This window comes from Pongo pygmaeus, chromosome 2, assembly GCF_028885625.2.
Source record: "Pongo pygmaeus isolate AG05252 chromosome 2, NHGRI_mPonPyg2-v2.0_pri, whole genome shotgun sequence".
Taxonomy (NCBI): Eukaryota; Metazoa; Chordata; class Mammalia; order Primates; family Hominidae; genus Pongo; species Pongo pygmaeus.
This window is the reverse complement of record NC_085930.1, coordinates 46,276,400-46,292,413: the sequence shown is the minus strand read 5'-3', so window position 1 is coordinate 46,292,413 and position 16,014 is coordinate 46,276,400. Positions and strand designations below refer to the sequence as shown.

The following is a 16,014-nucleotide window of genomic DNA, read 5'->3' as shown; positions in this document are numbered from 1 at the left end:
CTCCCAAAGTGCTGGGATCACAGGCATGAGCCACCGCACCTGGCCTGGCTTCTTTTTCTCAACATTGTGAGATGTATCCATGTTGTTGGTTATAGCAATAGTTTGTTCATTGTTATTTTTGTGTAGTATCCCACTGAATGAATATCACAATTAGATATCTAGGAGTTGGGTACACATCAAAGGAGTGGAATGTAGGCCTTTCAAATTATAGCAATTTGGTAGTTGTAATGGAATCACATTATGGTTTTAATTTACATTTCTATTTTTTTTTTTTTTTTTTTTTGAGACGGAGTCTTGCTCTGTCACCCAGGCTGGGGTGCAGTGGCGTGATCTCGGCTCAGTGCAAGCTCCGCCTCCCAGGTTCATGCCATTCTTCTGCCTCAGCCTCCCGAGTAGCTGGGACTACAGGCGCCCGCCACCACGCCTGGCTAATTTTTTGTGTTTTTAGTAAAGACGGGGTTTCACTGTGTTAGCCCGGATGGTCTCGATCCACCCGCCTTGGCCTCCCAAAGTGCTAGGATTACAGGCGTGAGCCACCGTGCCTGGCCTTAATTTACATTTCTTATAGCTAATGAGGTTGTGTTTTTTTGACTATTTGGGTAGCTTCTTTAGTGAAGTGTCCAAGTCTCAAGATTATTTTTTTGATGAGCTTGCCTGTTTATTTTAGTTTTTTAAAAAACGGGGAAAATAATACTGGTCACACCAAGAAAGGACAAAGCCACATTCCTACCTATGTTACTAACCTGGAAGGAGAAAACAGGAGTAATAATAAGGACAAGAAAAATAGCTTAATGTCTTCCCTAGAACTAAAACAAAACTTCCTTCAGGAGTGTGGCACTGGTTGGGAATACAAAAGTATTTAGTCACCAGTCATTCTTGCCTATACTTCAGGCTGGACAGGACCCTCACATCGATCCCTGAAAACAGATTCACCTGTGAGGTCAACCACTCTTACCTTATGCACTCCCACTCTTTTGTATAGATTAAGGCCCTGCTGCTCAGTTATGGGAAGGAGAGTTCAGGAGGTGCTAAAATCATGTGCTAAGTGGATAATTTCCTTCCAGAGTACCAGTCTGTAAGGATGGAAGAGGAATTGAGCATCCACAAGCACAGGAAACACAGACAGGTAAACAGAGAAAGTCCCGCTTACCGGAGCTGGAAGTGCTTGAGCTTGGTAACTAGCAGTTTGTACTGAGCACCCAGGGGTGCCATGGATGCGACATCTACAAATATCAGTTGCTGCAAGGGTCCCGTCTCATTGGTTGCTTCTGAGGGACATAAGGTGCGGCTCACTTCTTGATAGTTGTAGCTCCTCTGGTATCTGAAGCAGCCAATATAGAAGAAAAAAATAAACAAGGACAAGAAAGAGACTCAGTGAATGAGCAGGGAAAGGAGCCTATCTCATTTTGCTTCTCTCCAAATTCATTTTCAGGTCCTTATGTTTTGAATTTTAGACTGGAACTATCAATAGTAATTTTAGAACTAGTGTTGTTGGCATTGGGTTGTATGATATAATAACAGGGATGTGAGGACTATTCTGCGCTGACTAGTTCACTTAAGCGGTATCTACATTACACTAAGCCATTCTTCTAATTCAATGAGGAATAAATATCCAATGTGAGGGGGAATCTGTCATGATAAAACAACCAGCTGATTCCATTTTCCTCTCTTCAAACTATTGCTAAAGTAGAGAGTAAAGAAAGCCCTGAGTCCAAGTCAAAGCTAACAGAGTTAGTATTTCAGTCCTCGAGTTCTTCAACCTTTAAAAATAATGTTATGTGTCCATTTTGCATGCCTTCCAAGTTTTTTTTTATTAGTGCAGTAGTATCTTATACACTTCTTCCCTGAAAAAATAGGAACTCGAGCAGGGTTGTTGTTTTTCCGCTGCTGTGTCTCCAGCACCCACCACTTAATAGTGCTCAATAAATATTACTGAATGAAGAATGCAGACACAAGATGGGCATTTTGAAGAACAGGGAAAGAGTTACTCACTTATGTTAACTGCTGGACATAGCCCATTGGAGGGCTATTCATTGACCCAGTACCCCAAAGCTATGGAGGATCATGGAATGTTTTTAAAATGGTAAAAGCTCTTCTAGGTGTGGCCAATCTAGGTAGAGTGCTCATCTAAAAATTGAATAGAGCGAACAGGTCAGGGCAGGCACCATGATCATTATTTGCACCCCGTATGCAGAATGTCTCGACATTCCAAATGTCTGATTTTTCCTTTCATTAGGGAAAAGACCAATTAAGTTCTAGGACATTGAAGAAAACCAAATGTAGTGAAGTTGCCTGGGAGAAAACCCACTTACAGTCCTTGGAAGAGCAGAGGAACCTGCCAGGACAGCACCTCTTTCTGCTGGCGAACCACAACAAGGACCGGGTAGTTGAGATTCTCAGAGGAACTGTTCACATACACCCTCACGGCGGTCACCTGCGTGGCAGGGTAGAAAGAGGTAATGCAAAACGTGCACATGCACACATGCAAACACACACACACACACACACAAACACACACACCATAGTTGCCATATGAGGCTCAGAAACACTTTAATTTCTGATATTTGCTTCTCATGATAGGTCATCCAAATGCCCCAGTTGTTTCTCCTCATTCATATTGCAACCACAGTGGGTCTCAACCTTGATTGCACATTGAAATTGCATGGGGAGAATTTTTTTAAAACGATGCCTAAATCCAACCTGCCAAAATTCTGATTCAGTTAATTTTAGATGAGACCAAATTATAAAGCCTTCAAACAGCAAGCTGAGGAGTTTGAATGGAGCAGGCAACACAAGATTTTGAGAATGAACTCAGAACAGAAAAAGAAAGATACTGATGTGCTTTTCTTCTTATTTAAATATAAATGCTAAAGATACAAATATCTAAAAATAAAACAACACACACAAAGCCACCCTCCTCCAAAAACAAATCCCATGGGACCTTCAATTGCTGAAAAACTTCAATTTTGGGTTGGTAAATCATCCTGTGTTTCAAATCAAAATGTTATGACCACATTTTATTAAAGCCTAACAGATGGCCTGATGCTCCCACCAACAATAAATCATGACGCTTCCCCAGAACAGATATCACAGGGCTGAGTAATCTTCTCTTTCCCTTGCTCTAAGGTATAAATCAATCCTTGACACAAAATGCTTTTTTATATCAGTAACTCTATGGGTCTTTCTGAATGCACACATATCAACCCAACAATTTAACCCTATTATGGTTATTTTAAAGACAGGAAAGTGAATGTAACTTTGGATCTAGATGGTGTTGGTGTTTTCTTTTTCTCTCTTTTTTTTTTCTTTCTTGAGACAGAGTCTCCCTCTGTCACCCAGGCTGGAGTGCAGTGGCATGATCTCGGCTCACTGCAACCTCCCAGGTTCAAGGAATCCTCGTGCCTCAGCCTCCCAAGTAGCTGGGATTACAGGTGTGCACCACCATGCCCGGCTAATTTTTGTATTTTTAGTAGAGACAGGGTTTCACCATGTTGGCCAGGCTGGTCTCGAACTCCTGACCTCAAGTGATCTGCCCATCTCAGCCTCCCAAAGTGCTGGGATTACCGGTGTGAGCCACCGTGCCTGGCTTTCTTTCAATTTTTGTAATACCATAGCCAATATGTAAGAGAACAAAATAGAAGAGAGATAGGGTAAAAACAGCAACAACAACAACAAAATTTAATCTTCCACATGAGATTTTGTTTTTCTAATGCCTTAGTATTCTCTTGAAAACTTCTTTATTAGGAGAAAGAAAATGAAACAAGAAAATCCTGCAATTAAGCCCTAATGATCTATCGCACATTCAAAATGGAAATTAGGAGGAAACAGAATAGCATAGATGTCATATATTGCCATTTGGTTCTCATATCATTTTCCTTAAGCCACTGCATTGCTTTTTAAATGTTAAAATAGCCCAAGAGTAACTTACTAATTTGATACAAAGTGCTTGCCCTAAAGGGAGAGTTTTCTTGTGCCTACACTCTACATGTTTCCATGGAAATTATGCTGCAGCTGAAAATTGCCACCACATCTCTAGCGAGACCTCTTTCTTGAGCTCTGAATCTTCCACAGGCACCTCACACTCAAAGCGTCTGAAATGGAATTGATCACTCCCTTCACTCCTAACTTGAAGTTCTTCTGAATTCCCTTGAATATTGAATGGGCCCACCATGCAGCCATTCATCTAAGCCTGAAACTAGAGATTCATCCTTGATTCCTGCTTCTTTAGCTCCTTTGCTTCTATCTCCCTAATACTGTTCACACCCAGATCCTCCCCTCCGCCCCCAGTGACACTCTCATAGCTCAGTCCTGCATCACAGTGACCCTCCTTGGCAGCCCCCTGTCTAGTTTTCCGACTCCAGGGCTGTACTTGCTAGAAGGGCAGTTTCATCTGTCATTCCTCATTCCCCTGTTGAAAAGGCCTTCAGTGGCTCTGAAGAATTTTCAGATTTACTCCAAAGTAACAAGAATAATATAATGAGTGCTCATGTACTTATCCAGTTTTAATAATTGTTAACAAATGTATTTTATTTCATTTATACATCCTATTTCCCATACACCCCCACCACTGGATTATTTGAAAGTACACACCAGGCCAGGCGCGGCGGCTCATGCCTGTAATCCCAGCACTTTGGGAGGCCGAGGTGGGTGGATCACCTGAGGTTGGGAGTTTGAGACCAGCCTGACCAACATGGAGAAACCCAGCCTCTACTAAAAATACAAAATTAGCTGGGCGTTGTGGCGCATGCGTGTAATCACAGCTACTCAGGAGGCTGAGGCAGGAGAATCGCTTGAACCCGGGAGGCAGAGGTTGCGGTGAGCTGAGATCGTGCCATTGCATTCCGGCCTGGGCAACAAAGAGTGAAACTCCGTCTCAAAAAAACAAAAAAAACAAAAAAAAGAAAGAAAAAGAAGTACACACCAAAGATCGTATCATTTATCTGCACCACAGTAAGACATGAAGCCTTCTCTTTTCAACTTAAATACAACACCATTATGCCACTTGATAAAATTAATAATCCTAAAAATTACTAACATCCACATAGTATTTGAATTTTTTCAATTGTTTCAAAATTTTTTTCCAGTTAAAAAAAAATTGGGCACAAACAAGACCCGTACATTGTATTTGGTTCATATGTCTTTTGAGTCTCTTTTAATGCAAAGGGTACTTCTCTCTCCTTTTTGGGAACACTTGTTTTTTAAAGAAAGCAGCTCACAAAACAGCAATACAAATCTGTAGAAGAACCCACGTTCTGGATTTTACGGATTGCACCCTGCAGTGTCATTGAACAGGTTTTGTTGATCTCTTGTATTGCCTGCAAACTGGTAGTTAGATCTAGAGGCTTCATTAGATTCAAATAGTCAAATTTCTCAATATTTTTCCTGAATTTTGAATCACAGTCAAGGAAGTTTTCACCATTCCTGGTTACTGAAGAATTTGCTCATATTTTCTTTTAGTATTTTATGGTTTCATCCTAAAAAATTATTTAAACCTCTAATCCCTTTGCAATCAATACTTGTATGTGGTATAAGGAGTGATTGCAATTTTATCTTTGTTTCATTTGGCTTTCCAGTTATCCCAACATCGCTTACTTAAAAGTTCACCTTTTCTCCACGGAGTTGAATCCCTCAAGCCTCTTCTTGATGTCTTCTTGCCTTCGTCTCTAGTTTCTTTGCCTACCAACAGATCCACTGTCTTGTCATGTCCAATTACTGTTTCTCAAAAGGGTTATGTCCCCAGTGTTGACTGGCCTTGTATATCTTCCTCATTCTTAAAGTCTTCCTTTGGGAAGTCTTCCCTAACATTTTCCTACCCTACCAAATAAGTGGTGTCCCTCCCTTTTGGGGGCGTGCTGTGTGGCCTCTGATTACCTCTATGGTATCTCTACCACAGATAGCAACCTTAAAATGTAATCAACTTTATTACTTTTTCTTGGCCATTTCTTTTATCACTTAAATTGAAATATAATTCATACATCACACAATTCATTCTTTTAAAGTGCACAATTAAGTAGTTTTTAATATATTCACCAAGTTGCGCAACCATCACCACTGTCTAATTCTAATACTTTTCTCACCCCAGAAAGAAACCTGCACTCATTGGCAGTCACTCCTCATTCCTTCCTTCCCCCAATCCCTGGCAACCACTAACCTAATTTCTGTCTTTATGGATTTGCCTATACTTCAAATAAATGGAATAATGTGTTCTTCTGTATCTGGCTTATTTCCTTAGCATAATGTTTTTAAGGTTCATTCATGTTGTAGCATGTATCAGTACTTCATTCCTTTTTATTACTATATAATATTCCATTGCATGGACATACCACATCCTGTTTATCCATTCTTCAGTTGATGGACATTTGCGTTGTTTTCACTTTTTAGCTATTATAAACAATGTTGTTGTGAACATTTGTATACAAATTTTTGTATGAACATTTATTTTCAGTTCTTTTGGGCATATGCCTATGAGTAGAATTGCTGGGAGACATGGTAACTCTATGTTTCACTTTTTGTGGAACTGCCAAAATGTTTTCCAAAGAGGTACATCATTTTATATTCCGGTAATTTACCTAGCAAGCAATATGTAAGGGCTCCAGTTTCTCTACATCCTTGCCAACACTTGTCAGTATCTTTTTTTTGAATATAGCCATCCTAGTGGGTGTAAAGTTGCATCTCATTGTGGACCACATGATATTTAAACCGCTAGTTTACCTGCCTGTCTCTTCTAGGAAGCTGTAAACTTCATCTTTGGCATCCTTGGTGCCTGGCAGAATGCATTAGCTTAAAAGCAGGCTCAGTTTTGAGGCTGTAATACAGACACTCACCAGCATTATATAGCATGTGTTTTTAGAGCACACTTTGGTCTGGCTTAAAAGCTGTAGCAGTCAGAACTGAGATAAAACCTAAGGAGCTTGTCTGCCTCCCTTTTTTCACCTAAGATGCAACCTCCTCCTCCCTTCTTAAGTACTTAATGTCAGATGGTATTTCCTTCAATCTTTTTTTTCACACTTTGATCTAAGGCAAAGATTTTAAAATTTTAGTGTGCTTTTTTAGCAAAGCAAATCCCTCAAGTCAACCCCCAGCATTTCTGACTTGGCAGATCAAGAATAGAACTTAAAAATATAAATTTTTAGCAAGCTGCTGGGGGATTCTGATGTACATGGATGGTGACTAGACTTTGGGAAGGATTGTTTCAAAGAAACCATCTAGTGGATAACTCCATTTGTCAGCAACTCGCCAACTGCCCATTATTCTGAGATGTACATGCATGAGATCACCAATGTTAGAGTTGATCTGGAAGCTGGTGTTTGTTGAGGCTGACACTGGGCCGGCAGAACAGATGTATCACTGCCATGATTATCCCACTTCACTGTTCATCTCCACACCCTCATTTTATTCCTGGCCTGGCTTTTGCAATCCACTTACCTTTTTATTATTTAATAATGTTCTTACTAGTCATAATAAAAACAAACTCAGAGATACTGGCATAATAAATTGCGAAAAATACGTTAGAGTAGGAGATAGAAGACATCGGGCAGTTTTTCAAGATGAACAGATAGTGGATTACCCCCAGGAAAGGATAAAGAGCCCTGATCAAAATTTGCTTTGCCCTTCCTGAGGCTAATATGCAGCTGAGAAAATTGGATTACATTTGCAGCAGCGAAGAAAGCTGTGTAAAGGCAAAACTAAATGAAGGACAGGGTATTGACCATGCTTAATGGGCCCTAACACCTTGTGAAAGGCCATTTCTAAGAGCTAAGATTTTTCCTCTTGTTGCTTTTTCCTGTTGTCATGACAACAAAAGCACTTTGATTGCATAAATCTTGTTTGTTTCCTGTGTTTACTACAAGCAGAAACTTGAATTATAGCTAGCTAAGAGAGATTTATTTAAGTACTTCCATCTCTGATATTATATAGATCACAGTTATGAAAGGTCTTAAAGCTTAGAGACTCTCCTTTCTATCTTTCAGCATGTCAGTAGGGAAAGGTTCAAAATTATAAGGAATATATTTCTGTTCCATAAAAGAATAGAAATGAATTCAATTCGAAAATCTAGTTTATTTTTGCTAAAATAATGAGACTGTAGCCTCTATTATTTGGAATATTAGATTAAGAATCAGAGATTATTGATTTCCATTATTCAATACAACACTGTTTTCCCGTATGATCTTGAAAAACTGACTCCACTTGTAAAACAGCTACAACAGTATCTGCTGATGGTCCTTTTTTCAAATGTTTAACTGTTTGAGTAACCGTGCAGTGTTTGGTTGTGTTCACTGGGTGTACCTCTGCAGGCTCCTCCTCCCTCCCTCGCGTCTTTCCCATGCTCCCACTCTCATCCATCAAACATTTACTGAGGATTCGCCCTGAGTCAGGAGCTATGGGAGATGCTGGGGATATTCTAAAGGCAACTGTGCCCTCGATGAGGCTCGCAAAGACAAAGTCAGAAAGACAAATGGAAAAGGCACCATTAACTGCATAATGTGATGAGTATGATGGTAGCAATTTGAGCAAGTACTGTGGGTACACAGAGGACAATGTGATTACCCCCAGGGGGAATCAGGAAAGCAGCACAGGCTTCCTACAAGTTGGGCTCTTCCACATAGGTCCTGCCATTGCCTGCTTGATGCATAAGACCTCCACTTGTAGTGTTAGAAAACCTTACATCTGGGAAGGTGCTTAGGGAGACCATCTACTCCAACCATCCCACGTACAGAGGCGGAGCCTGAGATAGACATGATGGCACCTCTCCAAGGATACTCAGTGATGGAACAATCATGACTAGAACCCAAGCCTGTTCTCCAATCACCATGCAATGCTTGGTCAGAATATGCTGCCATCACTATTTTGAATCCCTGGCTCCACTGTACCCAACTCTGCATCATCTATTATTCTACTATGAAATGAAGAAGCTATATAAACACCATACAGGAGGGGAAGAGACAAGCCACAGACTAGGGATGTTTGTACATGTAAAACAGACAAAATATCAGTATCTTGAATATATAAGGACCCTTAAAACTCATAAGAAAAAAACCCCTACCAATGGAAAAAGTGGGTTAAGGATATAAACAGAATGACCAGGCCAGGCGTGGTAGCTCATGCCTGTAATCCCAGCACTTTGGGAGGCTGAGTTGTGTGGATCCCTTGAGCTCAGGAGTTCGAAACCAGCCTAAGCAACATGGTGAAACCTCTGTCTCTATTTAAAAAATACAAAAATTAGCTGGGTGCAGTGGCGTGCTCCTGTAGTCCCAGCCACTCAGAAGGCTGAGGCAGGAGCATTGTTTGAGCCCAGGATGCAGAGGTTGCAGTGAGTCGAGATCGGGCCACTACACTGCAGCCTGGGCAATGGGAGTGAAAACCCTGTCTCAAAAAATAAAAAAAAAATAATAAAAAGAATGACCAAAGAACCTGTAAAAAGATATTCAGCACTTACAATCATCAGAAAGGCGAAGCCTCACAAGTATTGACAATACCATGTTTGCAACATGTAGAGAAACAGAAATTTGCATATTGCTAATGAAAATGTTATTTGGTGCAATGACTTCAGTCAGCAAATTGCCAATATCTACTACAGTTGAAGATGAGTTCACATTACAGTTAAGCATTTCCATGACTAAGTTTAGGCACAAAAAAATTCTTACATATGCACAAGGAGTCATAAACAAGAATGTTCACTGCAAGCACTGGTTGCGACAATAAAATTTGGAAACAACCTAAATGACAACCAAATAAACTAAATAATAGAAGTATGAAGAGATAAATTATATGCATGCAATGAAATGCTACACAGTGGTTAAAAGTAAATGAACTGAAATATGGATCAGTATGGATAAATCTCAAGAAGATAAATTGAGAGGAGCAGGTTGCTGAAGGAAACATACTTAATTTTCTCATTTATTTGACTTTGTAAACAAGGAAAACAATACAATATTTTTATTTGTACATCTTCAGTAAAATATATATACTCAGAAATGATAAACATCAAATTTAAAATAATAGATTTCAAGAACTTTGAAGGATCTGAGATTTTACCCCTTTGCCACAGTGTCATCGATACTGGGAGAAGACACAAGTCTCTTGGGTTGGAAACAATTTTATGACTGTTGTTAGGGTAAGCAGCATTAGCTTCACTTCTTCTGGTCCCCAAGTACTATGAAGGTGACATGGATGGGTCCAGGTGGATACCTACCTACATGCAGGGGGTTGCACTACAGGAGAGGAACCCTGAGCTTAGAAAACCCAAGTCTTTTATAACAGGCAGTAAGTCTGTCTTTCCTTTACTCCACGGGGAGACATTGTTTGCTTTCTGAGGCTGTTTGCTATGCAAATATCCTTGAAATGATAGTATGTAAAAAACTTCAGTTGGTGCCTTCCTGTAAGATGTGCAGAAATCAAGAGAACCTATGAAGGACTGTCTCCCCAAAATGGTCACTTTTGGGGATGGAGGAAGAGAATCAGGGTGAGGAAAAACAGGAAACAAATTATCCTTTTATTTTTTAATCTGAGTATGAGGCACATACGTGCTTGTTACATTATTTTCTATACTTGTTTAAATGTCTAAAATGTTTCCTAGCAATAATAAAAAAGAAGCCGTGATGTGCTGGCCTTTGTGTTTGCCCACTTCTGAGTGACAACCCTCATTTTATAAAGGCTCCTTGTTACTCACAGGTGTGGCAGAACCCAAAACATATTTTCATTGCTCTCCTGGCTCATTTGCCATGGTCTACACTTACTCTAACTTCATAGATCAGATCCCCCTCTCTGTCTGTCTGTCTCTCTCTCTTTCTGTCTCTTATATGCAAATGGAAACTATTTCAGGATGTGGTGCTGAAGAAGCACTAACTGCCTCTCTTTAGGTCTCAGTCAGCTGCAGAACTTTGCATTGTCTTTGATGTCATTCACATAGCTCATTTCTCCATTTCTCTGCCCTGGAAAAGAAACACAGCCAGGAGACCCAGGCGAAGTTGGTCTTACATTGAACAGTAATGTGCAAGGCTTGATTCTGTGTCATCAGGTTAGTTTCCTAGGATGTCGTAACAAGGTACCACAAAGTAGGTGGCTTGAAACAACAAAGTAACTCTTTCACAGTTCTTCAGACTAGAAGTCTGCAATCAAGGTGTTAGCTGGGTCATGCTCCCTCTGAGACCTTCCTCTGGATAGAAACCTTCCTTGCCTCTTCCTGCCTTCTGGTGGTGTCCATGAACCCTTGGCATTCCTTAGTGTGTGAATCACTGTTTTCTAATCACTCCCTTCTCTGCCTCTGTTGTCACATGGCGGTCCCCTTGTGTATCTCTGTCTTCACATGCTGTTCTCTGTGTGTGCCTGTGTCTAAATTTCCCTCTTCTTATAAGTATTTCAGTCATTGGATTGGGGCCCTAATGACCTCATCTTAACTTGGTCACATCTGCAAAGATGATGCTTCCAAATAAGGTCACATTCATAGGTTCTAGGGGTTAGGGCCTCAACATATATTTTTGGGACAACAAATCAACCCATAACATTAGGTTTGTAGGATTTTAAAGCAATGACTCATTCTCCAAAACTCTACCTTTCCCTTACTGTGATCTTATCTTCAGCTTTTACTTACTTGCTGTTAAAGTGAATTAACATGGAGGCCAGGCCTGAAGAATTCCTGAGCAGACAAAGCCAGTTAGGCCTCATAAATGTCCTGAACCTTGCTTGACTTGCAAACATAAGCTGGGATTACCGGCACCTTGGCTCACGCCTGTAATTCCAGCACTTTGAGAGGAGATGGGTGGATCACCTGTAGTCCCAGCTACTCGGAAGGCTGAGACAGGAGAATGGCTTGAACCCAGGAGGCAGAGATTGCGGTGAGGCGAGATCCTGCCACTACACTCCAGCCTGGGTGACAGGCCAGACTCTATTTCAGAAAAAAACAACAACAACAACAACAACAACAAAAAAACCCAGAAACTTAGGGCATACCAATCAGAAGCCACAGACTAACTTACAGCTCTGTAACTAGGAACTTTCCAGTAGGATAAACCAAGTAAGGCAGTTGTGTAACTGTAACTAATAAAATATTTTCTTTTCTTCATTTCTATCTTCACCCTATCAAAGCCTTCCCCCTGTGTTCCCTTGGCTGAGCCCAGGAAACCACTTCTGGTTTGGAGCTGCCTGATTGATGAATCTCCGTTTGCTCAAATACACTCTTTAAATTCTTATTGTGCTTCAGTTTACTTTTTAACACTGCCAAGACTCTTCATGGGATTGCATGTCACAGCTGGCTGAGCGAAGATGGGACTTCTGGGAGAGTCCAGTGACTGTTGTATAAAAACAGCTGCCCCTGAGCAAAGCAGCCCTGCAGTCCTGAATCCCTTTCTTATCAGAAGCTAGTAATTCTCATTATATGGAGCATTTCATCCCAAGCTTTTCATAACTACTGCAGGGAGTTGAGCTACTTCCATCACAAGTTATACTTTTTAAAGAAAGATAAGCATGAAAATAATTTCTATAGTTATTGATGTGACTGTTTTAAAATTCCTTTGGTCTGATTCAGCCTTTAAAACTATCTTCTGTACATTTATGGCATAATAAAGAAAGATATATAGACCTAGATTTTATTTCTGGCACTAACACCTACTAGCTGAGAGGCCTTGGACAAATCACTTAAATTATCTGGCCCTTGGTTTCTTCAATTGTAGAATGGAAACAGTAACACCAGACTACCTGTCTCCCTGGGCAGCTTCATCCGTCAAATGGTGGATGATGTGGGACTGTGTTTTGTGACTTCAAAGAGCACCAGGGAGTGCAGAAGGCAGAGCTGTTTCCATTCCCATCCATTCATTGGTCAATCAGTTATTGACTGTCTGTTTCCTATGTTTGGAGACACACTTATAAGCCCAATCACTCCGGGCAAAAAAAAAAAAAAAAAAAGATTATATAGTCCATCTTATGTAGGATATTAATTTCTTTTCACAGCCTGGCTTCCAGCTAGCCTGGAAGAGCTCATTCATCTCATTGAAAAGTTCAGTTTATTCCTTGGGAGCTGTTTATTCCGTATACTTTTAAATTCTCGGCATTTTGTACTCAGAGCACTTTTCTAGAAAGAGGCAGTTTCCAGACCTCATCTCGCCAATTTCATTATGCCCAACAATAGTCTAGAATAAATATAGTCATATAAGCCTTCATCCTTTGGTTTATAATCTAGATTTTATATTAAAATGTTCAATTCAATAAAAACATGGAAAAACATTGAAGAGAAGGATAATCATTGACGGGCCAAGAATACAGAAAAATGCACAGTCAGATTCTGGCTACTTTATGATGAACTTTATTCAATCAATAAATGTTTGACTCCCTATCCTGTGAGAGGCATTGTTCTGGACACAGGAGATACGTTAATCAGCAGTGTAGACATAGCACTCTTCTCTTTGACATCAGAGGTTTGCAAACAGGATGCCAATGAGCAAGCCATTATATTGACATTCAAGTTCCTGTGGGCTTGCATGACATAGATTTTGGGGGGAATACTTTCCTAAAGGATGCGTAGGAATTAACCAGAAAAGTAGGGGGAGGGCAGAGCAAGATAAATTTCCAAACAAAGGCTACAGTGTAGAAGACATAAGGAAGGAGAAGAGAGATGGTGAGAGAAGCATATTTGAAGAATTAAGAGAAAATCAGTTTGGCTGGAGCATGAGGTGCATAAAGGGCTATTATAATCCCGAAGAGTGTTATAAGTCATGTTGGGGCAGTTGGGACTTTATTCTAAGGACAAAAGAAAGCCTTTGGAAGGTTTTAAGTGCCACGACCATGTTGCCATGCTCATCCCTGGAAAGTCAATGTTGCCTCAGTTGCTGCTGAACAGCTGCTTTCTTGTATCATTGGTTCCCAAGTCAAAGTCTAGGGAAAGCAGATCTGACAGGCAATACCTTGGCCACATGCCTATGCCTGAGCTTGGTGGGGGATAAAAATAAGAGGGGGGATGAGAAAGTAAGTGCTTGGTGTTGATCTTCTGTCGTGAAAGGGGTTCTACCTCTAGCTAATACTCATAAAATGGAGAATTTCCCCCAAACACATGAGAATGATGTATTAGTCCGTTTTCATACTGCTGTGAAGAAATACCCAAGACTGGGTAATTTATAAAGAAAAAGAGGTTTAATGGACTCACAGTTCCACATAGCTGGGGAGGCCTCACAATCACTACAGAAAGCAAAGGAGGAGCAAAGGCACATCTTGCATGGCGGCAGGCAAGAGAGCGTGTACAGGGGAACTGCTCTTTATAAAGCCATTAGATCTTGTGAGACTTATTCACTATCATGAGAACAGCATGGGAAAAACCCACCCCCATGATTCAGTTACCTCCCACCGGTCCCCTCCCATGACACATGGGGATTACGGGAGCTACAATTCAAGATGAGATTTGGATGGAGACACAGCCCAACCATATCAAACAGGGTTCAGATTGGGCAGTCAAAACATGACTAAGCTCCCTTACACTTGGGACCCTTTTAACATGCAATAAATAGTGAGACTATCCTAAAGAGCAGTTGTTCCATGGAACATACTTTGGGAAATACTGTCCTGGATATTTTTCACAGAAATTGGTGTGAAGATATTATGTCCTGAAGAATCTAACCTATTCTGGGCTACCTTTGCCTCTCACTCCAAGAGCTAATCATTTTCTGTCTCTCCAGTTTCCTCAGTTTTTGCATGGGTTTGCTTTTCTTTTTTGAGATGGAATTTCACTCTTGTTGCCCAGGCTGGAGTTCAATGGCACGATCTCAGCTCACTACAACCACTGCCTCCTGGGTTCAAGCGATTCTCCTGCCTTAACCTCCCAAGTAGCTGGGGTTACAGGCATGCACCACTATGCCCAGCTAATTTTTTGTATTTTTAGTAGAGACGGTGTTTTACCATGTTGGCCAGGTTGGTCTTGAACTCCTGGCCTCAGGTGATCTGCCCACCTCAGCCTCCCAAAGTGCTGGGATTACAGTCATGAGCCACCACGCCCGGCTTCATTGGTTTCTCAGTACCACTGTCCTCCCTCTGGCTTTAGACATCCCCAGTCTTGGCTCCTGGGAGGCAGCCAACAGCCTGGGTTGGTTCAGCCTCCTTGCAGGTATCTGAATGTGCTCATCTTCTGTGCATGATTTCTTTTTTCCTCTTTATCTTTCCTGTCTCTTTCTATCTCTTGCTAGGTCTCATACTCCTGTCAGGGGATTGAAAAAGGAAAAATAATTATTTTTCTGGTTTGAGGCAGATCTCAAGTATCTATGCCCTGGATTTTATTTCTATGCATTGCAGGCAAGTATCTTCTAGAGCTATTCTGGGGCCTACTTAATTAATGCTCTGAAGATGGAAAAGTAGTAGAAAATTATTGTTATGATTGTAAGAGTTGTGATCTGACACTTACCAGCCTTTTATTTTTGTAATATAATTTATTGCCAGACTGGAGCCATTTATAACTTTAAATACATGTTTGTCAGGATATAAGTATTACCTAAAGGAAACTGCTTTCTAAATGAGCAAAACCAATCATCTGCAAACATCTTCCTCTTCAAAGACAACTTCTTGAGACAAGCAGAAGGGGCTTCAGGGAAGGCCATGTTTAAGAGAGAAAACCATTTCTAATTGTGGAAAGAACATTGTGGCAGAGATGATCTATACCATTTGAATTCACTCTGATGCTCAGAGGAGTTTTTTCTCTTTTAATGGATGAAGGTAGATGGCAGCAGCACCCCAGCTTTTCCCCTTGTCACATCTTGGTCCCTGCCTATGTCTGGGCCCACGAAGCTGTTTCCAACAAACGCCCCAGCTTCAGCTCCCTCCATGAAGACGTTTGGTGGGGTTGGTTTTGGGGTTACTCAGCATCCAAAACCCTTGCATGTTCTGGAGGAACCACTCCTCCTCCACCCCACTGTGTGAATTTTGTGGGAAGCAAGGTTGCCTATGGATGTCAAAGGGGCCGGATACAGGACCCATGCTTGGGTAGATGGATATGCCCGTTTGGTACATTCAATTGTGAGTAAATGACACAAAAATGAAGGG

General features: G+C 40.9%; 1 protein-coding gene across 3 annotated transcripts in view; it reads right to left on the bottom strand.

Moving 5' to 3' along the window:
• The window catches only part of SIDT1 (SID1 transmembrane family member 1), a 95,100-nt gene that overhangs the window by 58,798 nt on the left and 20,288 nt on the right, over positions 1-16,014 (bottom strand). For all 3 annotated transcript variants that reach the window (XM_054480697.2, XM_054480698.2, XM_054480699.2), the window contains exons 2-3: positions 2,313-2,434; positions 1,151-1,321 (exon numbers count right to left, since the gene is read on the bottom strand). In XM_054480697.2, coding sequence (XP_054336672.1) covers positions 1,151-1,321; positions 2,313-2,434 — 293 coding nt within the window. The remainder of the gene's footprint in view (positions 1-1,150; positions 1,322-2,312; positions 2,435-16,014) is intronic.